Source organism: Sus scrofa, chromosome 6, assembly GCF_054392235.1.
Source record: "Sus scrofa isolate SSC_HxYL_T2T_F1_AM1 chromosome 6, Sscrofa_HxYL_maternal_Yorkshire_Landrace_v2.0, whole genome shotgun sequence".
NCBI classification, from domain to species: domain Eukaryota; kingdom Metazoa; phylum Chordata; class Mammalia; order Artiodactyla; family Suidae; genus Sus; species Sus scrofa.
In genome coordinates, this window is record NC_139388.1 from 50,454,081 (window position 1) to 50,469,481 (window position 15,401).

Sequence of the window (15,401 nt, forward strand, 5' to 3'; positions counted from 1 at the left end):
TGCTGTGGCTCTGGTGTAGGCCGGTGGCTACAGCTCCGATTCGACCCCTAGCCTGGGAACCTCCATATGCCACGGGAGCAGCCCAAGAAAGAGCAAAAAGACAAAAAAAAAAAAGAAAAAAGAGTTCTCTTGTGGTGCAATGGGTTAAGGATCCTAGCTTGTCACTGCAATGGCTTGGATTGCTGCTATGGTGTGGATTTGATCCTGGCCAAGGAACTTCCACATGCTGTTAAAAAAAAAAAAAGAAAGAAAAGAGAAGAAAAAAGTTATTAAGTGTTGAAATTCTTGGAGAATTTTTATTTTGTAGAGAAAGTTTTTTTTAACAATGACAAAATTGTATCAAATGCCAAATAAAAAAGCCTTGCTTTGATAGTCACCTCTTCTAATTTTGTTAAAAAAAAAAAAAAAAAAGGAATTCCCATTGTGATGCAGTGGGAAGCGAATCCGACTAGTGTCCATCAAGATGCGGATTCAATCCCTGGCCTTGCTCATTGGGTCATGGATCTGGCCTTGCTGTGAGCTGTGGTGTAGGTCACAGATGAGGCTTGGATCCCCCGATAATATGGCTGTGGCCGTGGTGTAGGCTGGCAGCTACAGCGCTGCTTTGACCCCTAGCCTGGGAACTTCCATATGCTGCAGGTGCTAAAAGAAAAAGAAAAAGCTGTCAAAAAATTTATGTGTGTGTATCTCCACAAACATAATAATATGTTAGTTCTCATCAAGTGGTCACATTATGGAAACCCAGAATCCAGCTGAATCATAGCATAGCTCCAAATTTTTAAGAATTTTGCTCAGTGAAGCTGTACTATAAGCGGAACACTTACTTCTTTACACAAAATTTCAAGTAGTCTGGCTTAAAGTATTTGAATTTTAATGGAATTGATGATTTTCTTTGCTTGGTCTACCAGAATTTTTGGAGATACAGCAAGCCCTTTCTGGTCTCGTTCCCCACGCCATCCCCACCTTTGGCTGCCCCATGGCATATGGAGTTCCTGGGCCAGAGATCAGAGCCCATCCAGTCTTGACTCAAGCCACAGCTGTGGCAACACTAGATACTTAACCCAGTGTACCTGGCTGGTGATTGAACCTGTGTCCCAGCAGCAGCGTTTCCAAGACACCCTGATCCCATTGCGCCACAGTGGAAACTCCTGTGGTCTCATTTTTGGTCCTCTTATAGCTTCTTGAACTTTTCAAACCATTCATTTATTAATTCATTTTATTCACCAAATATTCGATTAACTCACATGTGCCAGATACTATTCTGTAGCTGGGATATAGCAGTGACAAAAAACAACAACAACAAAAACCACATGGCCTCAAGGACTTTACATTTTAGTGTTATTTATTGGAGCAAACAATAAATAACAAAATAATTAAGTACGATGAAGAAAAATAAGCAGTGCTAGGGAAATAGGGAACTGGGGTATAAGCATTGCTATTTTTATGTAGGATGATATGAGAAGTACAAAAACCTGAGGGGGGACATGTTTGACATATTTGGGGATGTAATATCAGGGAGAGCCCTGTGGGTCTGAGGCAGAATGAGTGGTCGGTGAGTATGGGAAGAGATAAGGTTATTTCATTTTTTAAATTCATTCATTCATTAATTCATTTTGTCTTTTTAGGGCTGCACCCACGGCATATGGAAGTTCCCAGGCTAGGGGTCAGATGAGTGCTGTAGCTGTCAGCCTACACCACAGCCACAACAGCATGGGATCCGAGCCACATCTGCAACCTACACCACAGCTCACAGCAACACCAGATCCTTAACCCACTAAACAAGGCCAGGGATCGAACCTGAGTCCTCATAGATTCTAGTCAGGTTTGTTACCACTGATACTCCAGTTGCATTATTTATTTATTTCATTTTAGGAGTTGGTGACCTTCAGAGATGTAGCTGTAGACTTCTCCCAAGAGGAGTGGGATTGTCTAAATTCTTCTCAAAGGCATCTGTACAGTAATGTGATGTTGGAGAATTACAGGATCTTAGTATCACTGGGTAAGAATATCTTCTTGGAAAACTGAGCTTCTACTCATAAAGGGCACTGTGCTACCACCATTGTGAAATTTTTGGATAACGTATATAGTGCTTGGCTAACCATTTGCTGCCTGTAACAAAGTAACAGGTTAATTTTGTGGAGTTGTCAATGAACATATCTATTATTAATTATTATTATTAATGATATTAATAATAATATTAATCTATATTAGAAGCTTCAGCTTCTCTGGCTTTCTGTAAGCTCCCTCTTCCCTGATGATCGAAGAATTGGATGTGAGTTCTGAGATATCTACAGCATGACCAAATTCTGTTTTTGTTTTTTGTTTTTGTTTTTTCATAAATGCAGGACTTTGTTTTTCTAAACCAAGTGTGATATTGTTGTTGGAACAAGGGAAGGAGCCCTGGAAAGTGAAGAGAGAGTTGACAAGAGGTTCGTACTCAGGTGAGTGAAGAAGAAATAAGCAGGCAAAAACCTTTGCAGGTTACAGGCCAGCTTGACTAGAAGATATCAGCTCTTCAGTCTTCTTTGTTGTTGGCATGTTCTTCTCCAGTGTTCTAGGTCTTAGTAGAAACTTGAGTCCTTTTAGAATATTCTCCCAAAGTTGTTATTCTGAACTGTCTCTTCTTTCGCCTTACCTCCTTTCATCTATTCTGTTTCATAAGCTTCTTCCAGTCTTTAAAAAATCTTTTCCTAATATGTTAAACTTTTGAGCTCTACAGACAGCTGTTACTGAAGTAACAAGTTCAAATGCTGACACTTAACATACAGTGAAAGTTTGGAAAAGTTACCTAACCTCTCTGTGCTTTTGTTTTGTCATCTGTAAAGTGGGATAATATTTTTTAAGTGCTTTCAACAGTTTCAGTCTCCTACTATGAGCTCAAAAACTGTTAGGTGCTAGTGTTATAGTAGTAGAAGTATTTCTATAAATGCCATCTTTTTCTCTTAAAGGTCAGTTCATTCACCCTTTAATCAACATTTAATGAATCTGTACTTTAAACAGGGTACTTACAAGATGCTAATCATTTATATAAATGATCAAAAAATTGATGGGCTTGTAGCAGAAAGACAATTTAGCTATACATGTCACACATGAAAAGAAAGCTGACATAAAGGAAGCTCAGAGAGAGAGGGGAGAAAGGAGTCTGGTTTACTGGGAAGATGATGGTGTTTAATAAAAACACAAGTCAAGCTAGAAAACATCTGAGGGTTTAGCCTTGTGGTGTAGGAATGATTTTCAGATAGACATAAGGAGCATTAAGGTAAAGTGCAGGACTAAAGTTCAGAAGAAAATCAGAATTGTAAATATCTCTTGTCAGCACCACTCCCCAACTCACCCCCTCACTGCCGCTCCCCAATCTTTTATATTCTTGCTCAGTTTTCTAAGAAAAAATTTTGATGTGGAGTTATAGTTTCAAAGAATATATGGCTGAATTTTGTTTATTATTATTAAATAAATCACACATATAAACATATATTAGCCATATATGTAGTTTAAGTAATAATATAATAAAAACATGTGTACCTACTTCTTAACTGAGGAAAGAGAAAAATGCCATTTTAGGCCCCCTGGGGACCCCTGCCTAATCATATGCCACTCCCTACCCTTGGCTCATCCTCATCCCTCATTAGGGTAACCATTTTCCTACAAATTTCCTTATTATTTCTTGACTTTGATTTATAGTTGTGCCATATAGCCCTAAACAAAATGTTTATTAGCATATTTTCTAATTTTTTTATGCATGGATATAATATTGTGCATATAATCCTGACTTTTTAAACTTAAAATTATATTCCTGAGATTTATCCCATGTTGATTTTAGTAGCTATTGTTCCTTGAATTTTTTTTCCTGTTGAAATGTAATGTATTCCACATGTAACCATAGTTTATCCATTGAAGGCCATTGGAGTTGTTTCAGTTTTATTTTGTTAAAATGTTACTGCTATGAACTTTATCCCTGACTACTGGAGTTCATATAGTGAATATACTGGATAACACTGTTTTACTTTCCAGAGTATTTGTACTCATTTACATTTTTAACAACTGTGTGTGAGAATATTCATTGCTCCACACTCAAGATTTGACAAAATAAGAAAATGTTTGCAAATTTAGCGGGTATGAAATATTATCTCTATATATTTCTCATCTGAATTTCCTTAAATAATAAAAAAAAATTGGCATCTTTTTATAATTATAAATGGCCATTCGGATTTCTATTTTGTTATATTCTTTTGCTTTTTTATTTTTTAGATTCCTTGTGTAAGTAATAACATACAGTATTTATCTTTTTCTGTCTGATTTATTTTACTATGCGTAATACCTTCTTTCTTTGTCTGATTTATTTTACTATGTGTAATTCCATTGTGTATATATAAGCTTTATCCATTTGTCTGTTGATGGACACTTAGGTCACTTCCATATCTTGGCTATTGTAAATAATGCTGCTCTGAACATTGGGGTGCATGTATCTTTTTGAATTAGTGTTTTCATTTTCTTTGTGTATATACCCAGAAGTGGAACTGCTGGATCATATTTTACATAACAGAACTATAAAAATAGTTCTATTTTTAGTTTTCTGAAGAACTTCCTTGCTGTTTTCCATAGTGACTGCATCAATGTACATTCCTACCAACAATGCAGGAGGGTTCCCTTTTCTCCACATCCTTGCCAACATTTATTATTTGTGGCCTTTTTTTTAATGGCCTCATCCATGTCATGTGGAAGTATAATCCCCGAATTAGGAATCAAATCTGAGCCACAGCTGTGACCTACACCACAGCTGTGACCTACACCACAGCTGTGGCAACACTGAACCTTTTAACCCACAGGGCTGGGCAGGGGATCCAACCCCACCTCTGCAGTGACCCGAGCAGCTGCAGTTGGATTCTTAACCCACCATGCCACAGAAGGAACTCCCTATTTGTGTTCTTAATGATAAACATTCTGACTTTTGTAAGATGATCTTATTGTGTATGTGTTTTTCCTTTGTTTGATTTTGTCTGTGGCATATGGAGATTCCCAGGCTAGGGGTCAAATTGGAGCTGCATCTGCGACCTACACCACAGCTCACAGCAACGCCAGATCCTTAAAGATCCTTAACCCACTGAGCAGGGCCAGAGATTGATTGAACCTGCGTCCTCATGGATGCTAGTCAGATTCGTTTCTGCTGAGCCACGATGGGAACTCCCTGATCTCATTGTGATTTTGATTTGTGTAGTTTATGTTTTTGATATTTTGTTTTAAGAAACCTTTCTGTTTTCTGAAGTCATCTAGATGTTCTCAAATTATCTTCTCAAGATTTGCCTTTCACAACTAGAGCCATAATCCAATTGAAATTGATTTTTGAGATTGAAGTATTTAATTTCTACTCCTATGGAAAACCAAATGTCCTGGACATTTACTGAAGAAATGAGCACTCTTTGCTCCTTGTTCCAAATGTTACCTCTTAATATATCAGGTTACAGTATATCTGTGGGTCTGATTTTGAGCTCTGTTCCATTCCATTCATCTCTGCTTCCTTATACCAGTACCACACTACCTTTTTTTTTTCACACCAGTTCCACACTACCTTTTTATTTCTCCCCCTTTTTAGGGCCACACTTGTGGCATACAGAAGTTCTCAGGCTAGGAGTCGAATCAGAGCTGCAGCTGCAAGTCTATACCACAGCAACACTGGATCTGAGCTGCATCTGTGACCTATGCCCACAGCTTGTGGCAATGCCAGATCCTTAACCTACTGAGTGAAGCCAGGGATCGAACCTGCATCTTCACAGAGACAATGTCAGGTTCTTAACCCACTGAGCCACAACAGGAACTCCATATCACACCATCTTAAATAAAATATGTTAATGTAAGACTGAATGTCCATTAGGATAAGCACCACACTTTATGTTCTTCAGAATTTTTTGTTTTCCCTTTGGCTGACTCAATAAAGTTTAGGTTAGCTTGTCAGTTTCCTCTAGAAAACTACAAAAAGCTATTGGCTTTTGGTTCAAATTTTATTTATTCTATATATCACTTTTGAAAATTTCTTCTATTTGTAAATATAGTTTATCTCTCCATTTATTTAGGTTTTTAAATTCAGTATTTTTCATAGTTTTCTCCATAAAGGCCAATGCACATCTTCTTTTTATTTTTATTTTTATTTTATTTTCCCACTGTACAGCAGGGGGATCAAGTTATCCTTACATGTATACATTACATTTTTTTCCCCCACCCTTTGTTCTGTTGCAACATGAGACATCTTCTATTAGATTAATTCCTAGGCCTCTTAGTTTTATTCCTATGTTAAATGTTGTCTGTGTTTTCAATTTGTTGTTCATACATAGTTAACTTTTATATTTGACCTTATATTCAGCAACATTGCCAAAGCTCTGTTATTCATACCAGTAATTTTTAAATTTATTTGGCTTTTTCTGTGGGCAGACACATCTGTGAATAATGGCAATTTCTTCATTTTAGAGTCTTACACCCTTAATTTCCTTTTTCTATTACCCTGTCTTAGATTTCTTTTTTTTTTTTTTTTTTTTCCTGTCTTAGATTTCTAATATAGGAGTTCTTATTGTGGCTCAGTGGTAACGAACCCAGCTAGTATCCATGAGGATGTGAGTTCACTCCCTGGCCCTACTCAGTGGGTTAAGGATTGAGCATTGCCATGAGCTGTGGTAAGGGCACAGATGTGGCTTGGATCCCGTGTTGCTGTAGCTGTGGTATAGGTTGACAGCTATAACACCTACTCGACCCTTAGCCTGGGAACTTCCACATGCCACAGGTGTGACCCTAAAAAAAGAAGAAAAAAAAAGGTCTCCATTACAGTATGCACCAAAGAAGTGATGGCAGACATTTTTAGCAACTTCTGGTCTCAATGAAATTGCTTTAATATTTCATTATTAATAATTCTGATGTTTAAAGGTTTCCAGTAGATATCCTTTCATTACTGTTTGCTAGAGTTTTGATTGTGGAAAGCTTTTGAGTTTTAATAAATGTTTTTGTGTATCTATAGATGATGAGATGATTTTTACTTTTTCATCTGTTTATGTAGTGAATTACATATGACATTTGAAATGTTGAATCAATCTTGTATTCCTGAGACAAACCCATCTTTATCTTTTCCATTCATGGATAGTTGTGACTTGCCATTATTTTGCTCAGATTTTTTGCATCTGTGTTTGTCAGTGAGGTTGGCCTTCAACTTTCCCTTCACTCTTCTTGCCAGATTTTGGAATCAAGGTCGTTTTTTTTTTTTTTTTTTCTTCCATTTCTTTAATTAAAGTATAGTTGACTTATGTCCTAGTCTTATAAAATCTGTTGGTTGGAATTCCCGCCTTGGCTCAGCAGAAATGAATCTGACTAGTATCTGTGAGGTATGCAGGTTCAATCCCTGGCCTTGCTCAGTGGGTTAAGGATCAGCCATTGCTGTGAGCTGTGGCGAAGGTGGCAGACACAGCTGGGTTCTGGTAGTGCTGTGGCTGTGGTATAGGCCGGCGGCTACAGCTGCAATTTGACCCGTAGCCTGGGAACCTCCATATGCTGCAGGGATGGCCCAAAAAGACAAAAACAAAAACGAAAAACAAAACGAAAATATAAAATCTGTTGGTGAGTATTTTCCTGATTTTTCTTCCTTAGAATAATTTGTGTAAAATAAAAATTATTTATTTTTTGAATATTTGGTAGAATTTTGTTCATCTTGGCCTGGGAGTTTTTGTGTGTGAAAAGAATTTAAACTAATAATTCAGTTTTTGTTTTAAGAGTCTATGTCTTTTATTTCTCCTATAGTTGTAGAGTTATGGTATTTTTTCGAAGAATTTATACTTCTCATGTGAGTTCTCAAATGTATGAGATCAAGCTGTTCATCATTTTCTCTTAAATTGGTAGTATATGTAATTATGTATAATTAGTATATGTAATTATCTTTTTCCTCCTAGAAAGGGAGAAACAAATCTTTAAATTTACTGTTTTTAGATATTTTTTATTTCACTGATCCTAACTTATCTTTTAAAATTTTTCATGGAGTTCCTGTCGTGGCTCAGTGGTTAACAAATCTGACTAGGAACCATGAGGTTATAGGTTCGATCCCTGGCCTCGCTCAGTAGGTTAAAGATCCCACGTTGCCATGAGCTGTGGTGTAGGTTGCAGACTCAGCTTGGATCCTGAGTTGCTGTGGCTCTGGTGTAGGCTGGTGGCTACAGCTCCAATTAGACCCCTAGCCTGAGAACCTCCATATGCCACAGAAGCAGCCCTAGAAAAAGCAAAAAGACCAAAAAAATAAAAAAATAAAAATAAATAAAAATTTTCATATATTTCTCCTCTATTACTGTTTTATTCTCCCTACATTTATTTATGCTATTTTCTTTTTTTAATTTTTTAAAATTAGACAATTCAGTGTTTTAAGGCTTTTTCGTTTCTATTATAAGCATTTAAGACCATATTAGGAATATAGTCCACATGTTTTGGTATGTACTATTTTTGCTATCATGTACATCTTAGCATTTTCCTATTTCCTTTGATTTTTTTTTTTCATGACTCATGGATTATTTGGAAGCTTTAAGTTCCAAATTTACATTTTTTCTTTGGTTTAACTGCATTGTGGTTGGAGGATATGGTCTGTCTAATATGCATTCTTTGAAAATACTTTGAAACGTCTTTTATGTCTTGGGGTTGATTTTGGTAAATATTCTGTATACTCTGGAAAATGTGTTTGCTGCTTGTGGAGTATAGCATTTGATGTACGTTCATTGGATTAAGTTCAATAATTTTGCTGGTCACTTGTGTGTCCTTATTGATTTAAAAAAATCTCTTTAAGCAATATTTTGAAGGTATTTTATTAAGTGATATGTTTTGGAGATTATTTTTCTTGTAATTCCATAAGGATTATCTTTCTAGTGAATTCTTATATTGTTTTTACTTTTAAAATCTAGTGATGATTCTTCCCTTAACTATTTAGGTTGATGTTAATATAAATATATTAAGCGTTCTTTTGTTAATATTTACTTAGTGTAGTTTTTCCCACCCCTTTACTCACTTTCTATGTGTTTCTTTTGTAAATAGTACATAGCCAAACATTTTTTTGACCAGTCTTTAACTATAGCTGCACCCGCAGCATATAGAAGTACCAGGACCACGGAATAAATCATAGCCACAGCCACAGCTGCAATCTATGCAGCAGCTGCAGCCCAGGATCCTTAAATCCACTGCACTAGGCTAGGATGCAAACCCACACCTCTGCAGTGACCCCAAGCTGCTATAGTCAGATTCTTAACCCACTGCACCACTGCTGGAGCTCCTGACCAGTCTGCTAATCTAATTGTGTTCTTGTTGAGTTTTAGGCGTTCTTTATATATTCTGGATATTAACCCCCTTTCAGATATATATATGATTTTCAAAATTTTCTTTGATTTCTCTGTGAGTTGCTTTTTACTCTGTTGATTATGTCCTTTGATGCACAGAAGTCTTTTTCATGAAATCCAGTTTGTCTGCTTTTTTCTTTTGTTGCTTGTGCTATTAGTGTCGTAACCAAGAAATTATTGCCAAATATAATGTCATGAAGATTCTTCCCTGTGTTTCCTTCTGAGTGTATTTTAGTTTTTTAAGTTTTACATTTAATCCATTCTGGGTTAATTTTTGTACATGGTGTAAAGTAAGGGCCCAACTTCTTTGCATGTGGATATTTAATTTTTCCAGCACCATTTACTGAAAAGCCTGTCCTTTCACCATGGAATGGTCTTTGCACACTTGTCAAAAATCATTTGACCATAAATAGCAGGGTTTATTTCCGCACTATCTTCTTTTCCATTGGTATATAGATCTATCTTTATGCCAGTGCCCCACTGTTTGGAGTACTAAGTCTTATAATAAGTTTTGAAACCAGGGGGTTCCCATTGCGGCTCAGCAGTAAAAAACCCAACTAGGGAGTTCCCGTCGTGGCGCAGTGGTTAACAAATCCGACTAGGAACCATGAGGTTGCGGGTTCGGTCCCTGCCCTTGCTCAGTGGGTTAACGATCCGGCGTTGCCGTGAGCTGTGGTGTAGGTTGCAGACGCGGCTTGGATCCTGCGTTGCTGTGCCTCTGGCGTAGGCCGGTGGCTACAGCTCCGATTCGATCCCTAGCCTGGGAACCTCCATATGCCGCGGGAGCGGCCCAAGAAATAGCAACAACAACAACAACAACAACAAAGACAAAAAGACAAAAAAAGACAAAAACAAAACAAAACAAAAAAAAAACCCAACTAGTATCCATGAGGATGCAGGTTCAATCCTTGGCCTCGCTCAATGGGTTAAGAATCTGGCATTGTGGTGAGCTGTGGTATAAGTCACAGGCATGGCTTCGGATCCCTTGTTGCTATGGATGTGGTATAGACCGGCAGCCACTGCTCCAATTTGCTCTCTAACCTGGGAACCTCCATATGCAGCCCTAAAAAGCAACAACAACAACAGAAGGTTTGAAAACCAGGAAGGGTGAGATTTCCAACTTTGTTCTTCTTTTTCAAGACTGTTTTGGCTATTATGGGTCCACCGAGTTTACATATGAATTTCAGGATCTATTCTTCTCTTTCTGGAAAAAGCATTATTGGGATTTTGACAGGTATCGCATTGAATTTGTAGATAGCTTTAGGTAGTATGGACATCTTAACAGTATTAACTTCTAATTCATGAATACAGGATGTCTCCATTTATTTGTATCCTAAATTTCTTTCAGCAATATTTTGTAGTTTTCATTGTACAAGTCTTTTACCTCCTTCATTAATTCCTAAGTACTTTATTCTTTGTGATACTATTGTAAATGGAATTGTTTTCTTAATTTTCTTTTCAGATTATTGTTAGTGTATAGAAATGCAACTGATTTGTGTGTATTGACTTTGTATTCTGCTACTGTGCTGAATTTATTAGTTATAACAGGTGTTTATCTTTTCTTTTGTGGAACATTTAGGGTTTCTACATGTAAGATCATGTTGTCTACAAGCAAATAATTTTATTTCTTCCTTTCTAATTTGGATGTTTTTAATTTGTTTTTCTTGCCTAATTTCTCTGGCAAGAATGTCCAGTACTGTCACAGTTGACTAAAAGTGATGAAAGAGAGCATCTCTGTCTTGTTCCTGATCTTAAAGGAAAGCTCTGAGTCTTTCCCTACGGGATATATTAGCTATGAGATTTTCGCATATGGCTTTTATTATGTTAAATCTTCCTTCTATTTTTAGTATGTTGAACATTTTTATCATAAAAGGGTGTTGAATATTGTCAAATGCTTTTTCTGCATCATTTGAAATGATAATATTTTTTTCTTCATTCTGTTAAAGTGGTGTATTACATTGATATTTGCCAAACCATCCCTGCATTCCAGGAATAAATCCCACTTTGTCATGGTGTATTATCCTTATAACATGTTGTTGAAATCAGTTTGCTAGTATATTCTTAAAGATTTTCACATCAGTATTCATAAGGGATATTAGTCTGTGGTTTTTTTGGAGCATCTTAGTCTGGCTTTGTTATCAGGGTAATGCTGACCTCATAGGGTAAGTTTGGAAGTCTTCCTTCCTCTTCAGCTTTCTGGAAAAGTTTGAGAAGGTTGGTGTTAATTCTTTAAATGTGTGATAGGAGTAACCACTGACACTTCTCTCACCCTAGGCTTTTCTTTGTTAGGAATTTTTTTTTTTTTTTTTTTTTTTTAATGGCCATACCTGCAGCATATGGAAGTTCCTGAGCCAAGAACTGAATCCAAGCCACACCTGTAACATACTGGATTCTTTAACTCACTGTGCCAGGCTGGGGATTGGGCCACTGAAGTCAGATTCTTAACCCACTGTGCAACTGCAAGAATTTTGTTTGAAGATTTTTGATTACTGGTTCAATCTCCTTAGTAGTTATGAGTCTTGCCAGGTTTTCTATTTCTTTATCATTCAGTCTTGGTAGATTATGTGTTTCTTAGAATTTGTTCATTTTATCTAGTTTATCCAATTAATTGGCATACAGTTGTTTATAATACTCTTACAATCTTTTTTATTTTGTAAAATTGGTAGTAATGTCCACTCTTGCATTTCTAACTTTAGTTGAATTGCTCTTTATTTCTTTTTTCTTTTTCTTTTTATATAGCTGAACCTGCGGGATTTGGAAGTTCCTGCCAGGGGTTGAATCGGAGCTGCAGCTGCAGGCCTACACCACAGCCATAGCAACACTGGATCTGAGCTGCATCTGTGACCCACACTGGATCTTACAGCAACACCAGATCCTCAACACACTGAGTGAGGCCAGATATTGAACCCACATACAGACGCCATGTTGGCTTCTTAACCCACTGAGTCACAACAGGAACTCCCTGTTCTTTTTCCCTTAGTCTAATTAAGAGTTCATCAGTTTTGTAGAAACTCTTGGTTTAGTTGATTCTTTCTGTTTTTTTGTGTTTTTTTGTTGGTTTTTTTTGTTTTTTTTTTTTTTGTCTTTTTGCCTTTTCTGGGGCTGCTCCTGCAGCATATGGAGGTTCCTAGGCTAGGGATCTAATTGGAGCTGTAGCTGCCAGCCTACACCAGAGCCACAGCAACACAGGATCCAAGCTACATCTGTGACCTACGCCACAGCTCACGGCAACACCAGAGCCTTAACCCACTGAGCAAGGCCAGGGATTGAACCTGCAACCTCATCGTTCCTAGTCGGATTTGTTAACCACTGAGCCACAACGGGAACTCCTCTGTTATTTTTTTATTCTTGATTTGGTTTATCCCTGTTTGAATATTTATTATTCTCCTATTCTCTTCTAGACTTGGTTTGCTCTTTTTCAGCTTCATTAATATTGTTAATTTGAGATCTTTATAAATTTCCAAGTATTTCCTTTGATGAACCCCATAAATTTTGGTGTGTTGTATTTTTATTTTCATTTGTCTTAAGATATTTTTAAACTCTGTGATTTCTTCTTTGGCTCATTGTATGTTAATTTCACGTATTTGTGGATTTTCCAGTTTTCATTTTGCTGTTGATTTCTGGTTTCCTATTATGAGTAAAGAAGGTACTTAGTAAGATTTCAATCTTTTAAAATTTATTGTCTTGCCTTATGAGCTAACTTATAGTCTATCCTGAATTCATGTTTATTTTCTTTGTGAACTTTTAGGATTTAAAAAAAAAAATTCTTGGTTGTTCCCTGGTGGTATACTGAATTAAGGATCCAGCATGGTCACTGCTGTGGCTCAGATTCCTTTTGTGGCAAAGGTTTGATCCCTGGCCTAGCAATGCTGGATCCTTAACTCACTGAGCAAGGCCAGGGATTGAACCTGCATCTTCGTGGATACAGTGTTGGGTTCTTAACCCACTGAGCCATAATGGGAATTCCTTTTTTTTTTTTTTTTTTAATGTGAAGCTTCTGTTATCCTAAAGGACCCATGAGGCATCTTAATATTCAAAAGAATATTACCAATCAGGGAAGTTCTCTCAAGCTTCAGTGTTCAGAGTTTGGTTTTTTCCTGAGTGAGGAGGGAAGGAACTTGGTGTTTTTTCTTTTGCTTTTTTTTCCATTTCATTATGCAGGCATGATTGAATGAATCATTACTCAAGTGACTCAATCTCCAGCCTTCCTTCCTTTTCCAAAAGTCAGGCTGATATTATGATGGCTCAGAGCTTAAACCCTTTATTCATATGGTTTGTCTTTCCAGCATGACCAGTCTCCAACCTGAGTCAATCTCATTAGCATCTATCTAGGGGCTCATCATAAGACACTTTATTACTATTAACTCTCAGGTATAGCCCTAAGGGTTCACCATGAATAACAAAGACACTCCTTCCAGGAGTTTAGAAGTTACCTCTTGGGAAATAGGGACAAAGACCTGCCAGATTCTTTACTGCACAGTTATTTTAAGAAATCACAGTAGGGTCTGGCTGTAATTGAACAGGCATAATAGGTTAATTTAGTAAGACTTACTGGCTTTACATTGTTGATTACTCATATATAAAAGCAATGTGTTCATCCTCTCCTTTTATTCAAATTTTTGGGGATGGTCCCTCATGAGGATCCTAAAGCTTTTCTTCTCTTTTTGTAGAGTTTATTTCTAGGGTATTTTCCCTCTTCATTGTTGTTGTCAGTGTTAAAGCCATCTTTTGAGGTTAATTATTTTCTTTATGTTTCTGCTATTGCTCTTTAAAATTTAAATTCACAAAATAACATTCTTATTTGAAAAAAAGAAGTATAAATAGTACAGTAATTACACATAGCTTCTACATTCTACTATGTGCCTTTTATTTATCTAATTACTCTTTGTCATAAAAGACATTTCTTTTTAATAGTTACTGTTATTAGCTGTTGTTTTGCTAGTTACTTTGTGACATTTCTTAATATATTCCAAACTGTGTTCTATTGTGAAAGTGTATTTTATTCTTTTTCAGTATAAATAATTGAACAAGATGATTTTTATTATAACCTTTAATATCATGTGGTATTAATGTTCTTAGCCCTGATATTTTTCTTTCTTTTTTTTTTTTTTTTTTTTTTTTTCTGTCTGTCTTTTTAGGGCCGCACTGGCAGCATATGGAGGTTCCCAGGCTAGGGGTCCAATCTGAGCTGTAGCTGCTGGCCTACGCCAGAACCACAGCAACGAGGGGTCTGAGCCGCTCTTCGACCTACACCACAGCTCATGGCCACACTGGGTCCTTAACCCACTGAGCGAGGCTAGGGATCGGACCCACATCCTCATGGATGCTAGTCGGGTTCGTTAACCATGATGGGAACTCCGTATTTTTCTTTTTTACATTTGTCCTTCTTAATTTTTTTTGGTTTCTTCTCTTCCTAAATATCTTAATATCGGGGTGCTCCAGGTTTCATTCCTTGCTCCCTTCTCTTCAATATATACTCATTGTCTTGGTGATATAGTCTTTTAAAATAACATCACTATGCTGGCAACTCCAAATTTAAAAATCTCTAGACTTCTATCTTTTTTGTTATTGTTGAGCTATACTTGATTTACCATATTATATTGTTTTCAGGAATGCAACATAGTGATTCAAAAATTGTATAGCATTCCATTGTGACTCAGCAGGTTAAAAACCCGACATAGTCTCCCTGAGGATGCAGGTTTAATCCCTGGTCCCACTCAGGGTTAAGGTTCCGGCATTGCTACAAGCTGCAGCATAGGTTGCAGGTGTGGCTAGGATCAGGTATTGCTGTGGCTATAGCATAGTCGTCCAGCTCTGATTCGACTGTAGCCTGGGAATGTCCATATGCTGCCGGTATGGGCTTAAAAAAATTATATAGGTTATACTCCATTTATAGTAATTATAAAACACTGGCTATATTCCCTGTGCTGTAATAATATATCCTTGTAGCTTATGTATTTTATAAATAGTAGTTTGTACCTTTAAATCCTCTACGTCTTTCTTGCATTTTCTTGCTTCCCCTCCTCACTGGTAACTACTAGTTTGTTCTCTATGAAT

At 36.9% G+C, this 15,401-nt stretch overlaps 2 protein-coding genes across 6 annotated transcripts in view; one reads left to right on the forward strand and one right to left on the reverse strand.

The window, feature by feature from the left end:
- ZNF570 (zinc finger protein 570) overlaps window positions 1–15,401 on the forward strand; it is a 32,013-nt gene that overhangs the window by 10,352 nt on the left and 6,260 nt on the right. For all 4 annotated transcript variants that reach the window (XM_084960708.1, XM_013998449.3, XM_013998450.3 and 1 more), the window contains 2 exons: window positions 1,873–1,999; window positions 2,346–2,441. In XM_084960708.1, coding sequence (XP_084816834.1) covers window positions 1,873–1,999; window positions 2,346–2,441 — 223 coding nt within the window. The remainder of the gene's footprint in view (window positions 1–1,872; window positions 2,000–2,345; window positions 2,442–15,401) is intronic.
- Window positions 1–15,401, reverse strand: part of LOC102164547 (uncharacterized) — an 86,886-nt gene that overhangs the window by 3,600 nt on the left and 67,885 nt on the right. The window contains exon 5 of one of the 2 annotated variants that reach the window (XM_084960629.1): window positions 8,806–10,407. The exons of the other annotated variant lie outside the window; for it this stretch is intronic. The gene's annotated coding sequence lies outside the window, so the exon portion shown is untranslated. Of the gene's footprint in view, window positions 1–8,805; window positions 10,408–15,401 lie in introns of those variants that run through there. 2 annotated transcript variants of the gene reach the window in all.